Source organism: Pyrus communis, chromosome 9, assembly GCF_041283825.1.
Source record: "Pyrus communis isolate YQ-2024b chromosome 9, ASM4128382v1, whole genome shotgun sequence".
NCBI classification, from domain to species: Eukaryota; Viridiplantae; Streptophyta; class Magnoliopsida; order Rosales; family Rosaceae; genus Pyrus; species Pyrus communis.
In genome coordinates, this window is record NC_142573.1 from 3,424,919 (window position 1) to 3,445,390 (window position 20,472).

The window sequence follows — 20,472 nt, forward strand, 5'->3', positions numbered from 1 at the left end:
TGATAAACGCTTTCCTACCAGATATATTTATAAATGGAAATAATTTATGTACTTATTTGTCTCATATTCAACATCAAGGTTTAAGATTTAACAAATAAGATAATAGCCAAAAGAGAAAAATAAGAAAAAAAAAAAAAAAAAAAAAGCTGATAGAGATAAAATGACAGTGTGAAAGTCACATCGATAAAAATTTGTACTGTACTCACACTCGACAAAAAGTGGGTGACCAAATGCAGAGGCTGAAGTGACGTAAATACCGAAAGGACCCTAATTTATGGCGTTGCTTGGGGTGCAAGGCTCAAGAATTGGGTGATCCTACCTTCATGTGATCTGTGTACATTTTCTTTCCAAGGACATAGCAACCAACGGATTGGAAATGTAAGTACCTATATACCACTTTGTTATTCTTCTAAGATCATCTTCAATTTTTGGATTAAAATTTAAAATTTTTAGCTCATAACATTTAGGTTGTAGCTCGAAAATAGCTATTCTGCTTTAACCCTTTTGGCCTAAATTTTTTAGTCTGAGATTATTAAATAATCAATTTAAGCTAATTTTTTCTTTTAAAGTAATTTTTTTATGTACACTATCATAATTTAATTTTATGAACATTTTAAACTAAAAATATTTAAATTTGGATAAATATTGAAAAATCACTAAATTTGGGTGAATTTTGAGTTAAATAATTTTTTAATTATTTTAGCCGTTGGATTTAAATTTGAGCCATTAGATATTTTTTTTACCGTTAGATTTGATTATATTCGATTTCAGCTGTTAGATTCAATAAATCCTGAAAGACATGTCCATTTAGGTGGGGTACCACTAGTGGTGCCCACACCATTTTCTAGGCTAAATCCTGAAGGGAATTTGACTATTTTTTACTTTTAACTTTTAACCCACACATTTAGCATGGGTTCAGTTAGGTTTTTTTTGGGGGGGGGGGGGGGGGGAGGGGGAATAAAACCTAAAAAATAGCATTTAGCCCTAGGTTGGGTTTGTTCTAAGCAACCCTACACAAGGGACAAGGTTCGAACCTTGCAAGAAAATTTTCAATGTAATCGGTACACAAAATGATACATCATGTGTCATTATACAAATTGTGAAATATATGTATTACATAGTTAATAACTAAAAAAAATAAAAATTCCCAAAACTTTTATAAAAACACGTGTACCACTCGTATTTCCGTCACAATAAAAAAATTTCTCAAACCTCACTGTCCCCAACTGTCGAATGCACAGTAAATTTGACAGGGGTAGCATGGTAAAAAAACTCGGAAGGCACAGTATATTTAACAGGGGTTGGTTAATGTGTTTTTTTTTTTTGAACTTCGAAGGAAGTTCATTAGATTCGAACTTTGAAAGAAGTACATTAGCATGCATAAAGTTAATAATAGTCACGTCAAAAGAATTTTGACATTGACCAAACTCTTCACCCTTAAATTCTAAGGGATACCGTGGACATGGTAGAATTTTTCCTTGCTCAAGTTGGACAATCTTAAGCCTTGGACACTACTTTTCAAACCCATGATCTGTTTTTTAGTTGGAAAAGCATTCTCGCATACTTCTTTTGAGATGAGCTAAAGAAGCTATCTTAAAAGTGAAATTCTTCATAGATTCTCTATCTACTTATGTTTTTAGTACAATGTTTTATAATATTGACATAAAAATTGATGTTGGGCAGTAAAATAACAGAGAATCCATAAAAAAAAAAAATATATATATATATATATATTAAAAAGCTTTCTAGAGAAGTTTGGACAATAATTAAATTCATGTAAAAATTCATTTCCAAGGGATTGAGGGAAATAGTATCAAATAAGAGTGACAACACCGGGAAAACGAACACAAAAAATAAAACGAAATTAACCTCACTACCAAAAACAAAAAGATGCAGTGTAAATTCTTGATAACGAACTTTTGATTCAATTTCTTCGATGAAAACCATCCCCTTTGCGTTACTATTCTCACGGGACTCATCCTCAGAAGGAAAAACAGGATTTTCGTCTCACGGAAGAACTTGGGTAATGAAATTCTACCCTATTCACTTAAGGAAGGAGTTTCCCGGCCACGGTAATCCCTTTGACTAGTAGACGGAGGACACCAATCGTGTACTAGAAACCTACATCTGTAGCTGCCTTCTTCCAAGAACTGAAAAACCCAAGGAAAACTACTTTCACCTTTGAAGAGTTAATCATCGATCACCAACTTGAAGCTCCTCCTTCAGGGTTCTCGAAGTCATGAACAAAAGGCTTTAGGAGTTCGTACAGCCCAAAGCTGGCTTGATTTGAACAACAGTGCGAGGAATTATTAGTTGTACTGTAGTTCACCTCCAACCTTTGCCATCTCAACATCTAATTGTGCTGATGCAGGCCAGTCAAGATGCTTCGCATACTTAAATATACGAGTTGTCATTCTACACTGCCATTCTTGAATCTTTCTCCTCCGTAAGTGGAGCATATGACTCAACTGTCTTGCTGATACTCATATGATGTGCAAGAATCATCCTGAATATCATAATTCTCTCTGTTGCTACTAGGAGTTTTATCCAAAAGCTGAGTTTCAGTAGCACCACCACTATAACCAGGGGGATTCTCAACATGAGCTCCTGAGCCATCATCTATATCACCTGCATCCTCGTCCTTAATTCCATCACAACCAACCACATCGGCACCATCATTACAACCATCTACGTCATCAGCATCCTCAATGTGCTCATTGAAACAGCCTAAATGTTCTACCTGGATATAGGCAGGAGCATTTAGATTTACAGGAGATTCCACCAAAGCGTCCTTGTCATCATTGACCACTCCAAGTTCGCTCTTTTGCCACTCATCATCGTCACTATCAATGTTTAGAGGGTCAAACCTATTCTGCTCAGCACGCTTACGGAGCATGAAAACATTGAAATAATAGCTGACAAGGTCTTTGTGTGGTCGCAAAGGAAAAGCCACTGAGAGGTGGTGCCAGAAGTTCTTACCCAATGATGCAGGGTTAGAGAGGATGGCATCGTGGAAGGCACGCTCTTCCTCTTTAGTCCATTTCTCTGCAACCTCCTCTCCCATTTCATAAAAGCCCAACTCTTCAAATAGGTGATGTCCAAGGTCTTCCCTTAATTTCTCTTTTGCTTCCATGACATGCTGTCTCACGCATCTAACAGAGCCTGCATCAGCACACTTACAGTTGTTTCTAGCTCTCACATCTTCACATAAATAGTTTTCAAATGTATCCAGCTCAGGCATAGAAATGATACAGGTACCCATCAGCTTCTCCTGATTGACACCAAGGCCTTGGGATGAAACTTCTCGCCGAGGATCCAATTTCTCCAGATGATTTGAAGAGTGTGAACCCTCGTGGCCCCATTCTGGAACATAAGCTTGATGCTGAGGTCCGATAGAAACTAGCTTTTGAGGAGGACAATCAACAGGAGATGAGCAGATCACATCAGAATGAAGAAAAGCCCTCAAATGGTTTGCAGGTGAAAAAAATTCTGGGAATAATGATAGATGCCCTGCTGCCTCAGGTCTTACATGAGCTTCAAACATATTGTTGTTGGCCCACCAAAATCGGAAGGAGCTTCCAGAGGCACCAGTTTCAAGTTCTTTGTAGGTCTCATTTGAGGATTCAGTTCCCAAGTCACTTGCAGACCTTCCTTCGTCTGGACATTTACTAAAACTCCCGTCGCCTTCACCATCTTCATATTGTAATTACATCAGCTATAAGATCAAACTCAATATCTACAGATTACACTAAGCTAATAAAAACCATGCATTAGTCCTCGTAAACAATATACTAACTCACATCAGATTACACTAACTTAGATCAGAATAACAAACACTGATGCCATTTTTCTATTCAAAGGTCAGGTTGTGTTAATAGTCCAGATTAAACTCCAAATTGCAATTCCAGATCCACGGCACATGTTATGCATTTACATCTTCTAAGTTTTCCGCCAATCATTATACGCACAACTTGAAAATGAAATTATTATCGACCAATTGACCAATTGACCAAGCAACTATTTGGTACCTGAAATTTGAAATTTCTGGGGGCTGCTACTCAAAGGAAAAGTATCCACAATTGGAGCAGGCTCATTAGCATGTTCCAATCGTCTTGGGTGCTTACAAGCAACCTCATAAGAATCCTCAACATCAAAAGGCCGTTTGTTTATCATTTTGTCCTGCAAAGTGAAGCCAAATTTGAAATGGAGCACTGAATATGCAATACAGCATTTACATACCTAAAACTCCCACAAAAAGCAGAAAGCCGCAACCAAACATCTCACAAACGAGAAGAAAATAACAGTTCTACATGAAACAAACCCTTTTGAATGACTTGACTTAATCGGCGCTTACCATAAATGAAAACAGATTACATACTCCATAAGAATGAACATAACATTGTTCGTCCTTTCACAACAAATACCGAATTTAAAACAACCGCATCAGGTAACAATTCTCTCATTTTTCCTTTCGACAAGTAATAGTGACACTGATTCCTTAAAAAAAGAACATACCATGTTAAACTTCAAGGCATCATCTTTTGCAAAAACCCAGGTTTTGAATATTGTTTTATACAAATTTCTATATTGCAATTTGCAACACATGCAGGGGCACTAAAAGCAAACAATTATTGTCCAACAGTCAAACAATTATCTAAAAAGCATATTAATTTATAAAAAAAAAAAAAAAAAAAGAAAGAATCTAATTTAAAATTTTATTAAAAAAAAAAATTTAGTACGACTGGGCTTATCTGAAGAAGCTGATCCTTACCTGAAAATATTGACGTCCCGGCAACTGACAAAAGCACCCAAAAATCAGCTTCTCTAAAGTCAAACCCCCAAAATTACTGTACTTTTAATTTTAAAAACTACTTTACGAGCAATTGAAGAAACATGCAGTAAGCTGTTTATCCCCAATTTATACAGATGAAAATAATATAAAATTGGAAACTTCAAAAACCAAAAAAATTTCTCAAAATTTCTGATAATTCCTTTGATCTTTCGGACATCAAAAACCTATCGGGTGAACAATTTTTCGCAGGTCAAGAAAAAACCCTTTTCGGATCGAAAAAGTTTCTGGATTTTTCAAAACCCTAACCCTAGAATCGGATTGGAGGCACGGCGAGGTAAGAAATTGCGATCAACAGGTAGAGAAAAGATTGAATTGAACGAATAAAATCTCGAATTGACGATCGGAGATAGAAATTTGATCAAATCTGAATCGGAACGATAGAGATTGGGGATCGGGTAAAATTTTGGCGCTGGCGGGTTTTATAGCCATTTGTGGTTTTTTTTGGGGTCCGAAGAATAGAAACTTTCTGGTTGATAAAATTACTAAAAGAGGTAATGATCCTCATTAAAATTACGATAAATGCCACTCTAATTCTGGATTGTATGGATGAGCACAAAAAAGATTCTGTCAGGTAATCATCAGTGTAAGAATTTTGACTGCCACTAGCATTTCGCCACGTCCTAGTCCAAAGAACGGTTTGCAACGACGCGTCGTTTGTTTTGAAAGTGATCAAACGGTGTGGTGTGTTCACACATTTTCTAATTGAAATCAATCATTTAATTAGAGGCGGGCATGGTCTAAGTTGAATCGGTTTTACTCTTAAATTGTGACCAAACTAACTACAATATAACGCCTTGGCTCGGATTGGATACCACAAAAAATTTAAAAAAAAATCGAAACCAGATCAAATCTATGTTTAATTGGTCTGTTCAGACGATTTCGTTTGTAGACTGTCACTTTTTTGTTATCGAGTTTCAAGCTCATCAACATTGCACATTAAACGTAATCATTGTTTTCTCCCAATCAATACAAATACTTATAGGCACTCCCAAACAAACTCTTATATTTACTCAATTTTATTTTAAAATAACATACATATATATATATACATACACAAAGAAGCCTTACCTGTAATTAAATGTTGTGAAGCTCAGATTGTAAGAATTTTGTCAAATTTGCAGTCCCTTCTTCTTCAGCCACCAGTGCATTCCAAGGCGTTGGAAGGAAGTGCTTCAAGTCAATAACACTGTCAAAGAAAGTCAACATTAAGTTTTTAACAACAAACGCCCCTATCGTTTCAAAATAAACTAAAAATATTAGAGGAATGATTTTCGAAAGTTTTCTTTTTTGTTAAAACTATGAGATGGTAACGAGTGTTTACATATACAACTAACCGAATATCAAAAGATATGAAAAATATTGAAAAATATTGGGGTAAAGAAGTAGGGTAAGTAGATAAATTGTTTTCTTCCTTACACTCATCATATGCGTGTCCAATTCTATTTCCGTACAGTGAAGTAGTTTAGAATGTTGATCGTCTTCTCAAATAAAATAAAATGAATCAAAATTCGTAACTGATCAATAAATGGTATACCTGCAATCTTGTCAAGTACATATTGATCATGTGCCCTTGGATATGCATTTCTGGGGAAGTACCAAAGCTTATAAAATCGAATAGTCTGATCGTTCGATTTTACATAAGAAAATACAACGTTAGGATGATTCTTTACACTGTAAGAATCACCTTCAAAGCCGTCACAAAAAACTTATATATATAATGGTTTGTAGAAAACGGCAGGAATTAAAAATAGAAGCGAGCAAAATAAATTGAAGAAGAAACTTCTCTTCAGGCTCCCACTGCTTCAATTAATATCAACACTGATTTCCTGATCACATCCCATGTACGAATCACACATGAAATATAGGGTGTACGTCTTCTTCCCGGCAGTTTCGGCTGCAGGAGCAGCGAATTCGAGCTTTATCTTTGACTTCTTTTGCACGGAAACTTTCTTGATGTCAAGCAAGGAGTCAGTCTTGGTATCTCCAACTACAAGCCACCACCCTACTTCTTTCCCCTTGGGATATCTCGGAGCATCAACAGGACCTACCTCCATCTGCCCCTCGAGCTCGCAATTAAGACTGACTTGCAGTGTGATCTTATCTTCCCCAGCGTTAATACTTTCGCAACCCAGGACCTCATAATTCACATCAATGTCAGGAAACCGGTTGCAAACCCGTTGAACATCAAGCAACTGTGCATCTGACATCTTGAGTAGCTTGCGTCTCTCATTGTCTTCCATCTCTTTCAAATCAAATACGGTTTCCACGCTCTTCTCAGGATTATCTTGACATCTCTTTGCCAGCTCCTTTGTGAAATGAGGAAGCTGTAGAAGCTCCGAATCACAGTCCCACATACCCTGAGTCACCATCTGGCTCAACTCCATCGCTTGGACAGCAAGTCTTAGCCAGCCGTTCCTGGAAATTACATCAATCATTGCATAAACCAACCTAGTTGCGGAAAGGATCACCTCTTGCTGGTCCATTGTTAGGTTCCCTCCTACAGGTTGTCTGGAGAAGTGAGCCTGAAGCAGCGTATTTGCTTGCACATGAGGGTCTCTGCATTTGGGATTCTCGAAAGAGAACCTTTGGTGGTTAATTAACCTTCGGACCACCTCTTCATCCCCAGATCGTATGGGAAGCTGTGAATACTCTGAAGCTTGAGCTAGAATCTCCAGAAGACCCTTCATCTTTGTTTTGGAAGTTAAAGAAGAACTGAATCGCTCTACAGTTGTATAACTGATGTAATAATACGATGCTATCATGCCAAGAGGCAAAGGAGATAGGTTTATTTCATTCTTGATAGCAACGCACTCGCTTGCTTCCAAATCACTCAGTGTCGTTTCAACAAGCTCCGAGAGGTGTTCAGAAAGATGCCGCTGACTAACTACTTGGAGATTATAATAGTTGGGATTTTGTGTGATCCTCCTGTACAAGAAGGTCCATGTAAGATAATCAACTGCGTCTTGCTTGTTCTCAATCATTCCATTAACAATTTCCGCATTCACATTATCATGTAGGTAATGGTGGAAATGGCTTTCAACAGGCAACGCTTCATACAAGAACTTCTTGTAGTATTCTTTATGAGGCGTGTGGCAGAGGATGAAACACTTCCCAGAATCATCTAGCAGAGGGCGATTGGCACCGCCCATCATCTGCAACAGATCAGTAACATGGTAATCAGTGTGAACATTTTCCTGGCAGTCATAATATTGGGTTCCCATCACAACCACCAAATGGGCTGACAGCGGCACTCCCCAACACATTGAACTACTTACTACACACACTTGAATCCAACCAGATTCATAAAGCTGTGACACAATTTGTTGATCTGAACTAGTTAAGCCCTCATGCAAGTAGCCCACTCCAATGCGCAAAGTGGATTGCAATCTTTCATCATTAAAGCTTCCAATCAAAGACTCGATATGACCTTCCCAAGATCGCAATAAAAAAAGTGGTTTCTCATTGTTTACATTTGAGCAAGTCACCAGATGCTCAGCAGTTAGTCGGACGTGTTTCCTTGTAGGAACATACACTAGAGCTGGTTCACCATTCCTGCCATGCTGGACAATGGCAGTGTATGTTAGTTTCATCATTGCTTGCATTCTCACTTCAAAATCAGCAAAATCCACCCCCTGAATGTGTATTTCAAGAGGCACTGGACGCGCTGCAGGAGGAAAATTGAAAATGCTGTGAGAGGTAGCCCCTATCCATTCTCCAAGATCCTTTGCATTTCCAAGAGAAGTTGAGAGAGCCACAATACGAATCATGTTCTTGGATTGAGTTGATATATATCTCATCCTAGAGACTATTGCCTCCAAGATTGGACCACATTGACCACTAATCAAGTGGAGTTCGTCTACAATAAAAAGACTAACCTGTTGAACATGTTTCCACTCTTTCCTGCGGCGAGATAAAGCATCCCTTTTCTCCAGAGTGCTGATGATAATATGACTTTTCTCAAGCCGTTTCAGGTCTATATTTATTTCCCCAGATAATTTTTCAACGCACAGATTGAGACCCTTTCCAAACTTCCTTACCCAGTCACTGTAACGCTCATTAGCAAGAGCTTCAAAAGGTGCAATATACACAACACGCATGACAGGACTATCAGCTTCAGTGCCCTTTGATGATTCCTCAATATGGCAAACTCTGCACATATGGTCTTCCCACTCCCTGTTGGTGCAGCAACTAAAACGTTCTCATCTGAATTATACAGAACAGTGAAGACCTGAGTCTGAATAAGATTAAAATGCTTAAAATCATGATCGTACAGAGCTTTGAACACTGGATTCCTTAGTGCAGCCAAGGGAAATGGTTGCAAGTCCAATAACTCTGTAGGTGGAGGATACTTATCAGGTAAGATGAGGTGCTTGAAAGAAACAGGCAAAACAGTCTCCGACCCAAGCCACCTATCCGACACAACATGAATGTAGTATTGGGGAGGAAGTGGTTCATAAATTGGAACTGTGAAGTTCAAAGTATGGTCCTCATCAATATGCAGCTTCTTCAGTAGAAAATATTCATGATGAAGAATGCACTCACCGTCATTATCCTCCACAATTACCCAAAAGGGCTCCACATATCCATGAATTCTGTCCTCCCACTGAAAGTCTGGTGTTATAACAAGCTTGACCTTTAGTACTGTGTGAGTAATCGGTTGGACATGGGCTGCAAGGTTTAATTTGGGGAACTGGTGGATGAACTTATGAAGCGTTCTTCCAATCTTTGGCATACGAATAAGCTCCCCCAGCTCCTGTGGAGAGAGGTCATAATATCTTTCCCAGGCCAAGTCCTTCTTCTCCAATTTCATCAAAATATCATTCGTTATTAACCCATTGAACTGGCGAAGGGGTGTTTGGACGCCCCACATCCTCTTGTCAACCATTTTGCACAATTTCAATGCCTTTCCTGCTAGCTGAGCCCATCCTTGTCTCAAGACAATCTCAAAAATAGCCCGTAGAAGACGCCCACCACTCTGAGTAATGAAAACCATATCAGATGACAAAGAAAGCCCTTCAAGTTTCAGTTGTGAAATATAAGCTTGTAGCAAAACATTAATCTTGGCACTGGGCTCTTCCAGACCGTCATTGACCGGGACAGGAACACGGTCCAATAGTTGTGCGAGTTCCATCTTTTCATCCTGCCGCACAGTGACGTACATAAAATCCTCACTTAGTGAAAACAACCGAAACAGATCTATATCACCCATTGTGGACTTTAATAGCTCATTATATGTGGATATTGTTCCATGAGTTATATAATAATAACTCGCAATGTGCCCCAGGTCAGTGACCTGGAAGTATCCACTTTTTCTATCATACCTGATCAAATTGTTTCTGTCCAAAATGGTTGCAGCAGAATGGATCAGATCCGCACGCCTCTCCTCCAACTGACTATCTCTTCTGCGAATATCTGATTCCAAACCATACAGGGTTGGTTCTTTTAACATGCGAACATACAGGTAAGTGTGTATTAACCAATCAGAGGCTTCTCTAGCATTTTGAACAGTTCCAAGAACAATTTCAGCGTTCAATTGGTCGGCCAACTTGGAGACTAATTGACTTTCAATAGGTAGTTGTCGATTCATCAAAGAAAGATAGTACTGTGATTCCTTGTGGCCAGTGATGATTATCCCTTCTCCTTCTGAATCATACTGAGGTCGTCCTGCCCGACCCAACCTCTGCATAATATCAAGAGGACTTAGTTCAGTCCATGCTCCCTTTTCTGGATTATAGATCTGAGTCCCCTTGATTATCACGGTGTGAGCTGGCAGATTCACACCCCAAGCAAGTGTTGCAGTGGAAACTAAAACTTGTACATACCCATCAGAGAAAAGAGCTTCAACCTGTTGGCGATCATCCCTGTTCAACCCAGCATGATGAATAGCAAAACCATATGGCAGAAGACCTTTGAGATCATTGCTCTTGACCAAATTTTTATGAACATTAAGAATCTCATGGCTGGCACTGTCTTCTTTTGGAAACCTACCAACAGTGCCTTTATCAAGTGCAGTATCTCGTATAGCACAAGCTGTTTTAGCCGTTTCTCTCCTTGAATGCACAAAGATAAGAACTTGATGCTTTCCAGCCATAGAAATCACCTTTTCATAACAAATATAATTCATCAACTGCAACCTCTGCAGTGGCTTCCTTATTGTGATTCCAATATATTGTTGCGAAAGGGGTACAGGTCTGAAACTATTGTCAAAATGAAACAGCCCCTTTGTAACGCGCAAGAACTTCGCCACATCTTCATAGTTAGGGAGTGTAGCAGATAATCCCACCAACCGGATAGAGTCTTTTGTGGTCTCAATCTGCCTAACAGTTCTAGCAACAATGCTTTCAAGAACAGGACCTCTATTGTCATGAAGTAGATGAATTTCATCAATAATTAAAAGTTTTAGAAGTTGTGTGTAAGTTCAATTACCTGACTTTCGGGTAATGATATCCCACTTCTCTGGAGTTGTGACAATAATCTGAGTCTCTTCAATTTGTTGGCGAGTGAGTGTCTGGTCACCACTAAGCTCCTTCACCGTGACACCATGGTCCTGCAAACGATTAGACAAATTGCTAACAACTTCAGCCACCAGCGCTTTCATAGGAGCAACATATACAATCTTATAATCACTGTGATTTATAGTACCGTCCTCCTTGTTCATGTTTAGCCCAATCTGATGAAGTATAGTAAGCACTGCAACATTAGTTTTACCTGCACCCGTGGAAGCACATAAGAGGATATTGTCAGATTCGAAAAGAGCAGCCCCATAGACTCTGCTTTGTATTCTGTTCAACCGGCTCATCCCTTTGAAAGCCGGTTGTGCCCAATCAGGCATGGCAGATACTTTTACAAGCTCATGATCAGGATATGGTTGAGGCTTCAATGCTGGAACATGAATTTCCTCATATCCCTTTTTCATTTCTTTGCGAGACCTGAGTGGAAACACACACTTGTTAGACACCAAGAATCTACTTTCTTCTTGAGCACGGCTATCAAGATCAATCAACCGCGCCTTGCCTCTGAACCAATAACTTCCACCATCTCTATCCCCAAGCTCGTTCCCAGCAGTCTCATCCTTCAACCTGCGAGCCTCTTCTCTAATACTCTTCTCCAAGTTCTTTTGCCTCTCTTTCGTGCTGGCCCTCGTGTTGTGCAACTGTTGTAAAATTGCAGCCAAATCTGGACCAGAACGCAATATATCCTCCTCGATTTTCTTCCTCTCATCTTTGCTTTCAGCTCTCGCTAAACGGGTGCACCAGACAATTTTCAACCGGTTTTGCACTAGAAGCTTAACAAGGTTGAATTTGTCAAACTGAAGGTGCATCAATAACCTCGTTTCAACTCCCCTGTCATCGTCTTCGGCAAGTATCTGGAGAACTTCTTCAGAAAGCTTCCGGCATTGAACTGGATCAATATTTTTCTCATAAGCCTCAAAGATCCTCCTCTGAAGCCAATAAGCACCAACGTCCTGAACATTAAGGCTCGAACCATCATTATCCTCTTCCTGCATATCATCGTCATCAATCTCAGCACCAATTTGCATTGCCCCTGACTTGCTCGGAATGACCACATTATTCCCATCCTGTTCCTCATCTTCCATGACCATATCGAGATCACTACTCTCCTCCTCCTCCTCCTCATCCTGTTCAAATCGTACCGCAACACCCCCATCGTCATCAACAGTTTCACCGCCATCATCCAAGGCATCAATCCCAGCTCCGTAATCCGTGATCCGCCTCCCAATCGAAACCAACCGATCAAAAACTTCATCCGCTATCGGGTTCCACAACTTCTGAATCTCCTTTTTCTTCTCAGAATCCTCAAAGCTCTCATTTTTAAGAACATCCAAAATCTCATCCGCCGCGCCGACTACACTCAGAGGCTGCCCACCCAACTGTTTCTGAATCACTTCAATAATTTCCTCGTACGCCTTCCCGGTTTCGCTGTTCGCCGGCTTGTAAACACCTTCTTCCTCCACCGAAACACTGAGGACGCTATCTTCACAAAGGCGACGCCTTTTGCTCCGGCGAAACACGGAGGCAGGCTCCGCATCAATTGGGTCCCGCTCCTTCTTCTTCCTGGACTTTTTAACCTTGTAGTCAACCTCCGATGGCCTTCCCCTGTAAACCCTGTCGCTGAAGTTCTTGGGATTAATCTTACCCCAAAGGGACCCAGCCTCGCCGCTCAGCTCGTCACGTGATCGGGCGCGCGCCTCCGCACCGCCGGCACTGTTCTGCCCCATGAATTGTCTGCGAATTAACCAAGTTAAACCTCAGAAACCCCCAATTGAAATAAAAGAACAATAATAAGAATCTAGGGTTTTAGGGTTCCGATGGATCATGGAATTGCAAAAGGAGAAGAATTGAAAACAGTAAAAAACGAGGAATTGCAACGAGACCTTTTTCTCCTTTTTTAGGGGATAAATTGAGTTGCGTGGTCATCTCCTTCTCATAGTTTTCGCGCCATTCCTCAAGCGTGGCGGCCAAGTATTCCTATCTCACAAGTACAATTTGAGATTCGTAAGGATTTGAAGGATTTTAGAGATTTATAAATTATATATGTTCATTGTACGTACAATCAGTTTTTATTAAGTATTATTTTTATTTATTTTTAAATAAAATATATAAAATAATTTTTAACCGCACGATGTACGATGAACATATATGATTCACAAATCTATGAGATTCTCACAAAGAAGATCCAACAATAGTTCGTATTCGAAAAATTGTATTCAATTGGAATTTTAAGATATTATTAAAATAAAGAATAGCAAATTTTTTAGGCGTGAGTAATACGTCGCATGTGATTAAAAACCAATCAATCCCATTTAGAAAACAGTTGTATATTACTATATATAAAATAATCTCACTTGAGATTGAATCCAAAAGGGATTGGACCATGAATAAATATAGTATCTGCGCAGACATACTCATGGTTGACAATAATTTTAAATATAATATTTATTCCAGATATATTCATGGTTGACAGATATACTCATAGCTGATATTAACAATACATACATATATCATTTCACAAAACAAATAAATGACTAGTAATAACACATTTATAAATCCAAGTTGTACACACAAAATATAACAAGGGAATCTTTCGTCTTGTTGAGCCTAGTTGATTATTCTTACTCAACAACATCGAATGCTATAAATCTAATGGTTAAACAAGAGTGTACAAATATGTGTCAAAGTATTTGTCACTTGTTCTATACCATTAATTATTATTGTAGCTATGAATATTGTCACATCCTGACCTAGGCTCAACCATATCTCACATCGATCAACGGAGAAGGGGTAATATGTCTTATATGTACATGTCCACCTCCATATAGCACAAGGCCTTTTGGAAACTCTCTGACTTCGGGTTCCATCGAAACTCCGAAGTTAAGTGAGTTCGGACGAGAGCATTCCCAATATGAGTGACCCCTGGGAAGTTTTCGTTTGAGTTCCCAGAAACAAAACCGTGAGGGCATGGTTGGGGCCCAAAACGGACAATATCATGCTACAGCAGAGTCAAACCCGAAATATGACAATATTTATGGCTACATCACGTCTCGACCTCGGTCGGGTGTGTCAAATATGGACATATATTCTATTATTACTATTACCATGAGTATATTTGTGATAGATATTCTATTTATTATTCTCGTCATGAATATATATGGGACACATATTTTATTTATTATTGCCGTTAGTTATATAAGTATATATAGGGCATATATTATATTTGTTCATATATGAAATAGATGGTTGAATGCATGTGTGGATCAATCTTAAAAATTTGGTTGAATGCCCGTGCGGCTTCACTTGAGATTTCGAGTGAGTTTTCTTAGATATACAAATGTTGTTTTCTTAATGAGATTTATTGATTATTAATCGTATAATTGTTATATACGTCAAGATGTCAATTGTTCATACTTGTATCTTTTTGCAGATTGCATAGTCATATTGAGTATATATGCTCGTTGATTAAAAAAAATTACGAATTTTGACAAAATAAGATAATAGGAGTATTTCCTCAATATTTTTTTTTTTTTTAAATTTACATTTGAAGAGAGAGACGAAAAAGTTCGAAATTATTAAAACAATTTAGAAACAGAAGCTTTGAAATCGGGATGCATAGTTAAATATCCCTATTGGACTACATGTAAATATCTCAGTATTGCGACTTGCCTTATTCGGCTGCAACCGTTGGTAGATGAAATTCTTCCGCTATCGCCACCACTCTCCTAAATTCCTAATCACTTAATCCAAACGACCCAAAATAATTTATTTTTAAAATAACACCTAATCCAACGGTTCAACATAGACATAAATTTTAAAAGCTTTATCAAACGGTGCACATATAATCCTAGAAAAATAGCCGTTACACATTGAGCGTCAACAGCTCTAACGTTTCTTTTTTCTCTCTCCAAATCCATCAACCCTCACTCATCCTTTCCTCGCTTCAGAAAAAGAAAAAAAAAAAAAAAAAAAGCTAACCCTTGATTTTCTTATCTAAACTCAACGAACCCGGTTGTTTCCGGCGAATAATCTCTCTTTTTCGGTCACATTCCGATGGATTTGATCAGCAAGAACGCCGGAGCGGTGACTCCTGTGAAAAACCAACATGGGTCTCGATCCAAGAAGCACGACAACTCGAGATACACTGAGAATTCGAACCCCAATGTTTCCCCTGGCCGGAAACCCACCGCTTCCCCTGCGTCGAAATCGGCAGCGAAGTCCCAGAAATCGGCGTCCAAGAACGCAAACCCGGTTGTTCGTTCGCCCCGGAACAAGATCCGGGAGAGAAAGTTCGTCGTCGCGAAGAAGAAATCGAAGAAGGAGAACCCGAATGTTGCCTGCAAGTGCAAAGAGAAGGGAAATTCGAAGATGTGCCTCTGCGTTGCGTATGAAAATCTGCGGGCGTCGCAGGAAGAGTTCTTCAAGAAGCAAAACGACGACGTCGAATCCGAGAGTTTGAAGGAGAGCGACAGAGCTGAGCGTGAACTGGAGGAAGCAATCGAGGAGGGTTTGAGGATTCAGGACCTTCAAATTGAAGATGGGTCGGGTGATTTCGACCCGGATAGTGAATTGGGTTGTTCGACAATCAAGAGAAGAAGGGACAAGTTGTTGGAAGAGGCGAGGAAGAGTGTGCCGGAGCGTGGGAAGGTGATGCATTTGGTTCAGGCATTTGAGAAGCTGCTTTCGATTCCAAGCTCGAAGGATTCGGATGAGCAGAATGGGGAGGAGGAGGCGGCGGAAGAGATTGGGAAGAAGGTAGAGAAGTGGACATTGCCTGGATTGCAGCCTCCTCCGAAGGCGCCGGAAACACAGGTTTCATCGTCATCGTTTTTCCCGTCTGATTTGTGCTTGACGTTGGAGAATCTCGGTCTGGATCGGCGTCCTTCAGTCTCTTCTTCTTGGGATGGAAGTCTGGGAAGGTTAGCAATTATACTTGACTATAGTTAGCATGACAATTGGATGCACACCAGGTGTTTGTTGTAAGTCGTGACTGAGTTTTGGATTTGCTATTTTGATTGAACAGTGGTTCAAGCAGGACTTCTAATGGGGGGCGAAGGAACAGAAGAAATGTAAGATCTAGTTTTTAATTTTTTCACATTATTTTGGAGATTGAAAATGATTGGCTAACTTAGGTTAGGTTGTATTCCGGTTCGAATTTCAGAGCTCTGAATCTTCTAGCACGGTGGGAGGAACGAGATGGAAGAAGAAGCAGCAACAGAGAGCCACTAGTGCTAAGCCATTCAAGCTAAGAACAGAGGTAAATTGTGCGGAAAATGGATGGTATCGAAAAGTAGTCAGAAAGTTTACTTGCATTCGCATTGCTTCTAACTTTGTTTGGTGATCTCAATGCAGGAAAGGGGAAGACAAAAGGAGGAAGAGTTCATGAAGAAGTTACAAGAGATGATGATGGAGGAGGAGAGGCAGCGGATACCAATTGCTCAGGGCCTCCCTTGGACAACTGACGAACCAGAGGTATAGATACAAATTCGGTGTTCCAAATCACATGAAGAGGACTATATTCAAGTGATTTATTGCTATTGCAAGAAAGACATGACTGAACCACTAACTTGTATGCATACCCTTGGTGTTTGTCATCTCAGTGCTTGCTGAAACCTCCGGTAAAAGAAATTACAATACCAACCGACCTGAAGCTCCACAGTGACATGCGGGCAGTCGAGCGAGCTGAGTTTGACCATCAGGTGATTTCAAATACTTGAGCATTGAGGATATGCGCTTGTCTTTATATGTTCAGTCATTCTGCTCAGTAGTGCATGCAAACTATGTGTATGGCAAAGTTGTTTTATGGTGCTTTTAGGAACACTTCTAGATATATGGACTCCATGAAGTTACTCTTATTACATGAGAAATGACCATAACGTCACTTTGGAGATATATATGAGAAATGACCTGTATGGGTGATGTCGGTTGGTATGTTGGGCATGTGATGATATTTCAAGAGACTCGATAACAAATTCCTTTTCTGAAATTGGTTTTGTATTTGTGTGCACTATCAGGTGGCGGAGAAGATGAGCCTGTTTGAGCAATACAAGATGGAAAGAGAGAGACTGCAGAAGGTAAAGAGTTATTGCACTTGATGAGCTTTGTATTATCATAGTTATTCTCGACTTGAAATATGAGTTTTCTTATTGTTTTTTCTCTTGCAGTTGGCTGAAGAGGAGGAAATAAGAAGATTGAGAAAGGAGCTTGTCCCGAAAGCACAGCCGATGCCCTACTTTGACAGGCCTTTCATTCCCAGAAGGTAACACTTCATTGATCTGATTTTAAACCAATTATACATAGACCCTGTCTCCTCTTGAAGTTTCTTGCATGTCAAGATAAAACAATGTCATGATTGGAATGCTCTCATTTTGGAATATGACAAGGGTGTGTTCCAAAATTGTTTTCGTAATATGCAGAAAAAGAAAGTGCAGATAATTTTTGGAATCCATCCTTATAAAGCGAGTCGATAAAATCTCTTATTAAGTTACACTGATTCTGGCTTTGTAGGATTTACGGTTATCATGTAATCTGTGGTTCTTTAACTTTCTGCTTGAAAGTTTTAAGGGAGACTAAATATGGTTTCGGTTCCTCCAATAGCGTAGTTTATCCCGTCAAATTTTCTATATTGAGCCAGACATATTCTGATATTCATCGTATTTATAAGTAGGGTGTAATACAGTTTTCTGACGTCGTGTTCATGTTTCTTCGTTGTTAGGTCAATGAAGCATCCAACTATACCGAAAGAACCGAAGTTTCATGTGCCTCAAAACAAGAAGATCAAGTGCTGCTTGTCATGGAACGATATGAGCTCCTACACTTACGAACATTGAAGCCTGAAGAAGAAGACGAGAAAGAACACTTAATCTGTTATCAATTGCTGCTTGTCATGGAACGATATGAGCTCCTACACTTACGAACATTGAAGCCTGAAGAAGAAGACGAGAAAGAACCCTTAATCTGTTTCTCCTTAGCCTTGTTCATTCCCCCTTTCGTATTAGTGACCGTTAATCATGTCTTTTAAATTTTTAATCCTGTATATGATTTGTAAGCAACTAGTTTAGTTGTGATTCTTCCACCATTAATTTGATTCTTTGAAAGATAGATCTTTCTTAAGAGGTACAAAGATAATCTTAAGGTGTGACAATCGTTCTTCTCAAATGAAATTTATAGGGATTTGGGGAATGCGTGTAGAAAATACGTACAAATTTACTAACTATCAAGATTCAGAATAAACCAATTTGATCTCTCATAGATTTAGATGATGAAAATTTCATACATTTGTAATAAAAGTATTTATGTATTTATTTTCAAAAAAGAAACAAACTTACAAAGTATTTATGTATTTACTTTATTAGGAAATAAAATACAGCTAGGTGAATGCGTTATTAAGTTCTCAAATATTTTAAGCATTTATATCTAAATTAATTTAATCTTGTGATTAATATGCATTTAATCTTCACAATTACTCAAAATGAAGACCTTAAAATACTTTGGCACACTCGGATTGGACTGCATGTCACAATAGATCCTTTATACTAACCATCATATATACTTAAGGGGCATTTACTAATTCGTAATCAAATCGAGAGGAATTGAATTGAGGAGGAATTTGATTTAGGAGGAATTGGAATGAGGTGGAATCAGAATCAGATTCATGTTGAAGTTGTTTACTAAAACTGTCTGGAATTGAAGTAGGAATGATGTTGAGTCCACATAAGTTGTTTACTAATTCACTTCAATCAAAATTAAAACTAGGTTGATTACTAAATTGCCCTTACATAAATAAATTATTTTCGTACTAATTAATTAAATTAAATTTATCTATAAAAATATTTACATAGGTTTTATTTATTTATTAAAAGATGGTTATTTCCATCCATCCCCCACATGTCCATTTTTTCACACCTCCTTCATCCTGAAGGTATTTTTCCCAGTCACATAGCCCTCCACCCCACCTTGCATTTTTTTGCCCTATATTTATCTTCCACCCCCTTATGCCTCCATAGTCCGCCCCATAGCTAGGCCATTCATGGTCCAACGCGGAGTGGTCTCATTGCCGTCTTGATCTCGGTCCACTACATTGGGTAAGAGAACAACAGTTGGATTTGGGTAAGAGTCTAGCGATTCGGTGAAACGAGTGGAGATTAGGCTAGTTATGTGATGTGGCCTTGCACGATGGAGGGTGTGGTGCTGACAGAGATGGAGAATGAACAGCGCTGGATGAGTGTCAAATGAAGGGCAACTTTGGGATAATAAAAAACAAGTGAGAGCATAATTGGAGATCCGTTCCGAATTCATCAGATGTCCAAGAATTGAAATACCTCCCTCCTGTAAGGAGTCTAATTCCTCCCTCAGGTGGCCGTGTTTTGGGACAAAAATTCTCGGGGCGAGTTTGTGAGTCAACTAGGACCAAGAATATCAACAAAGATGGAGAAATCTCAACGTTTCAACCAAAATTTATCTGGGTTTCAAAACCAGAAGCCCATGGCTCCAGCTTTATGGTCTCGCAGCTCAGCTTAGCCATATTTTAATAATATCAACAAAGATTAAATATTGTTTTTTTTTTTTTTGGTCAAAAACACACTAGTAGCTTTTGCATTCCACTTTTTGGTTGCAATACTCACTAGTAGCTTTTGCATTCCACTTTTTGGTTGCAATACTCACTAGTAGCTTTTGCATTCCACTTTGTGGTGGCAAAACTCATAGCTTTGATAGGTGACTCAAACAAATTCTTTCTCCTTCTCAATTTATTTATTTCTCAGTTTGTGCTTCAAAGTGTAAAAACACCTGAGCGACTACAAATTCTCCCTAGAAATCGAAGTAGATCTAGAGTTACAAAACCTGTATAGGAAGCCGCGATACTTTCAGGTGTTCATAATGCTTACTCCATTGCTCCTGCGGTTTAGAGGTTTGAAGATTGGAGCTCAATAGTTTCGAAAGATTGACCAGGTGCGAAAGAGAAAAAAAAAATTATCAACATAAATTTTGATCTTATTTCTAATCCTAATTTTGGTATGTACTGGTAATTAGTTAAGTTTCAGGAAATGCAACGATTTCGAGCGCGAAGCCGTAGTATCAAGAGCGAGCACGAAGCTGCCAAAGCGATGT

General features: G+C 39.0%; 2 protein-coding genes and 1 pseudogene across 3 annotated transcripts; 1 reads left to right on the top strand and 2 right to left on the bottom strand.

The window, feature by feature from the left end:
* Positions 1-1,754: 1,754 nt before the first annotated feature.
* Positions 1,755-5,304, bottom strand: LOC137739632 (uncharacterized). Its single transcript, XM_068479272.2, has 3 exons — positions 4,772-5,304; positions 4,029-4,179; positions 1,755-3,693 (listed from the first exon to the last, which is right to left on the bottom strand). The coding sequence occupies exons 2-3, from the start codon at positions 4,171-4,173 to the stop codon at positions 2,465-2,467; spliced, it is 1,374 nt and encodes a 457-aa protein (XP_068335373.2). The 5' UTR covers positions 4,174-4,179; positions 4,772-5,304; the 3' UTR covers positions 1,755-2,464.
* Positions 4,771-13,239, bottom strand: LOC137738696 (DExH-box ATP-dependent RNA helicase DExH12 pseudogene; annotated as a pseudogene). Its single transcript, XR_015966566.1, has 2 exons — positions 6,387-13,239; positions 4,771-6,022 (listed from the first exon to the last, which is right to left on the bottom strand). The product of XR_015966566.1 is annotated as a DExH-box ATP-dependent RNA helicase DExH12 pseudogene (transcript).
* Positions 13,240-15,235: 1,996 nt separating this feature from the next.
* LOC137741116 (microtubule-destabilizing protein 60) lies at positions 15,236-18,522 on the top strand. Its single transcript, XM_068480919.2, has 8 exons — positions 15,236-16,283; positions 16,388-16,433; positions 16,526-16,621; positions 16,717-16,836; positions 16,965-17,063; positions 17,379-17,438; positions 17,529-17,623; positions 18,080-18,522. Exons 1-8 carry the CDS (start codon positions 15,418-15,420, stop codon positions 18,192-18,194), a joined length of 1,497 nt encoding a protein of 498 aa, XP_068337020.2. The 5' UTR covers positions 15,236-15,417; the 3' UTR covers positions 18,195-18,522.
* Positions 18,523-20,472: the final 1,950 nt, after the last annotated feature.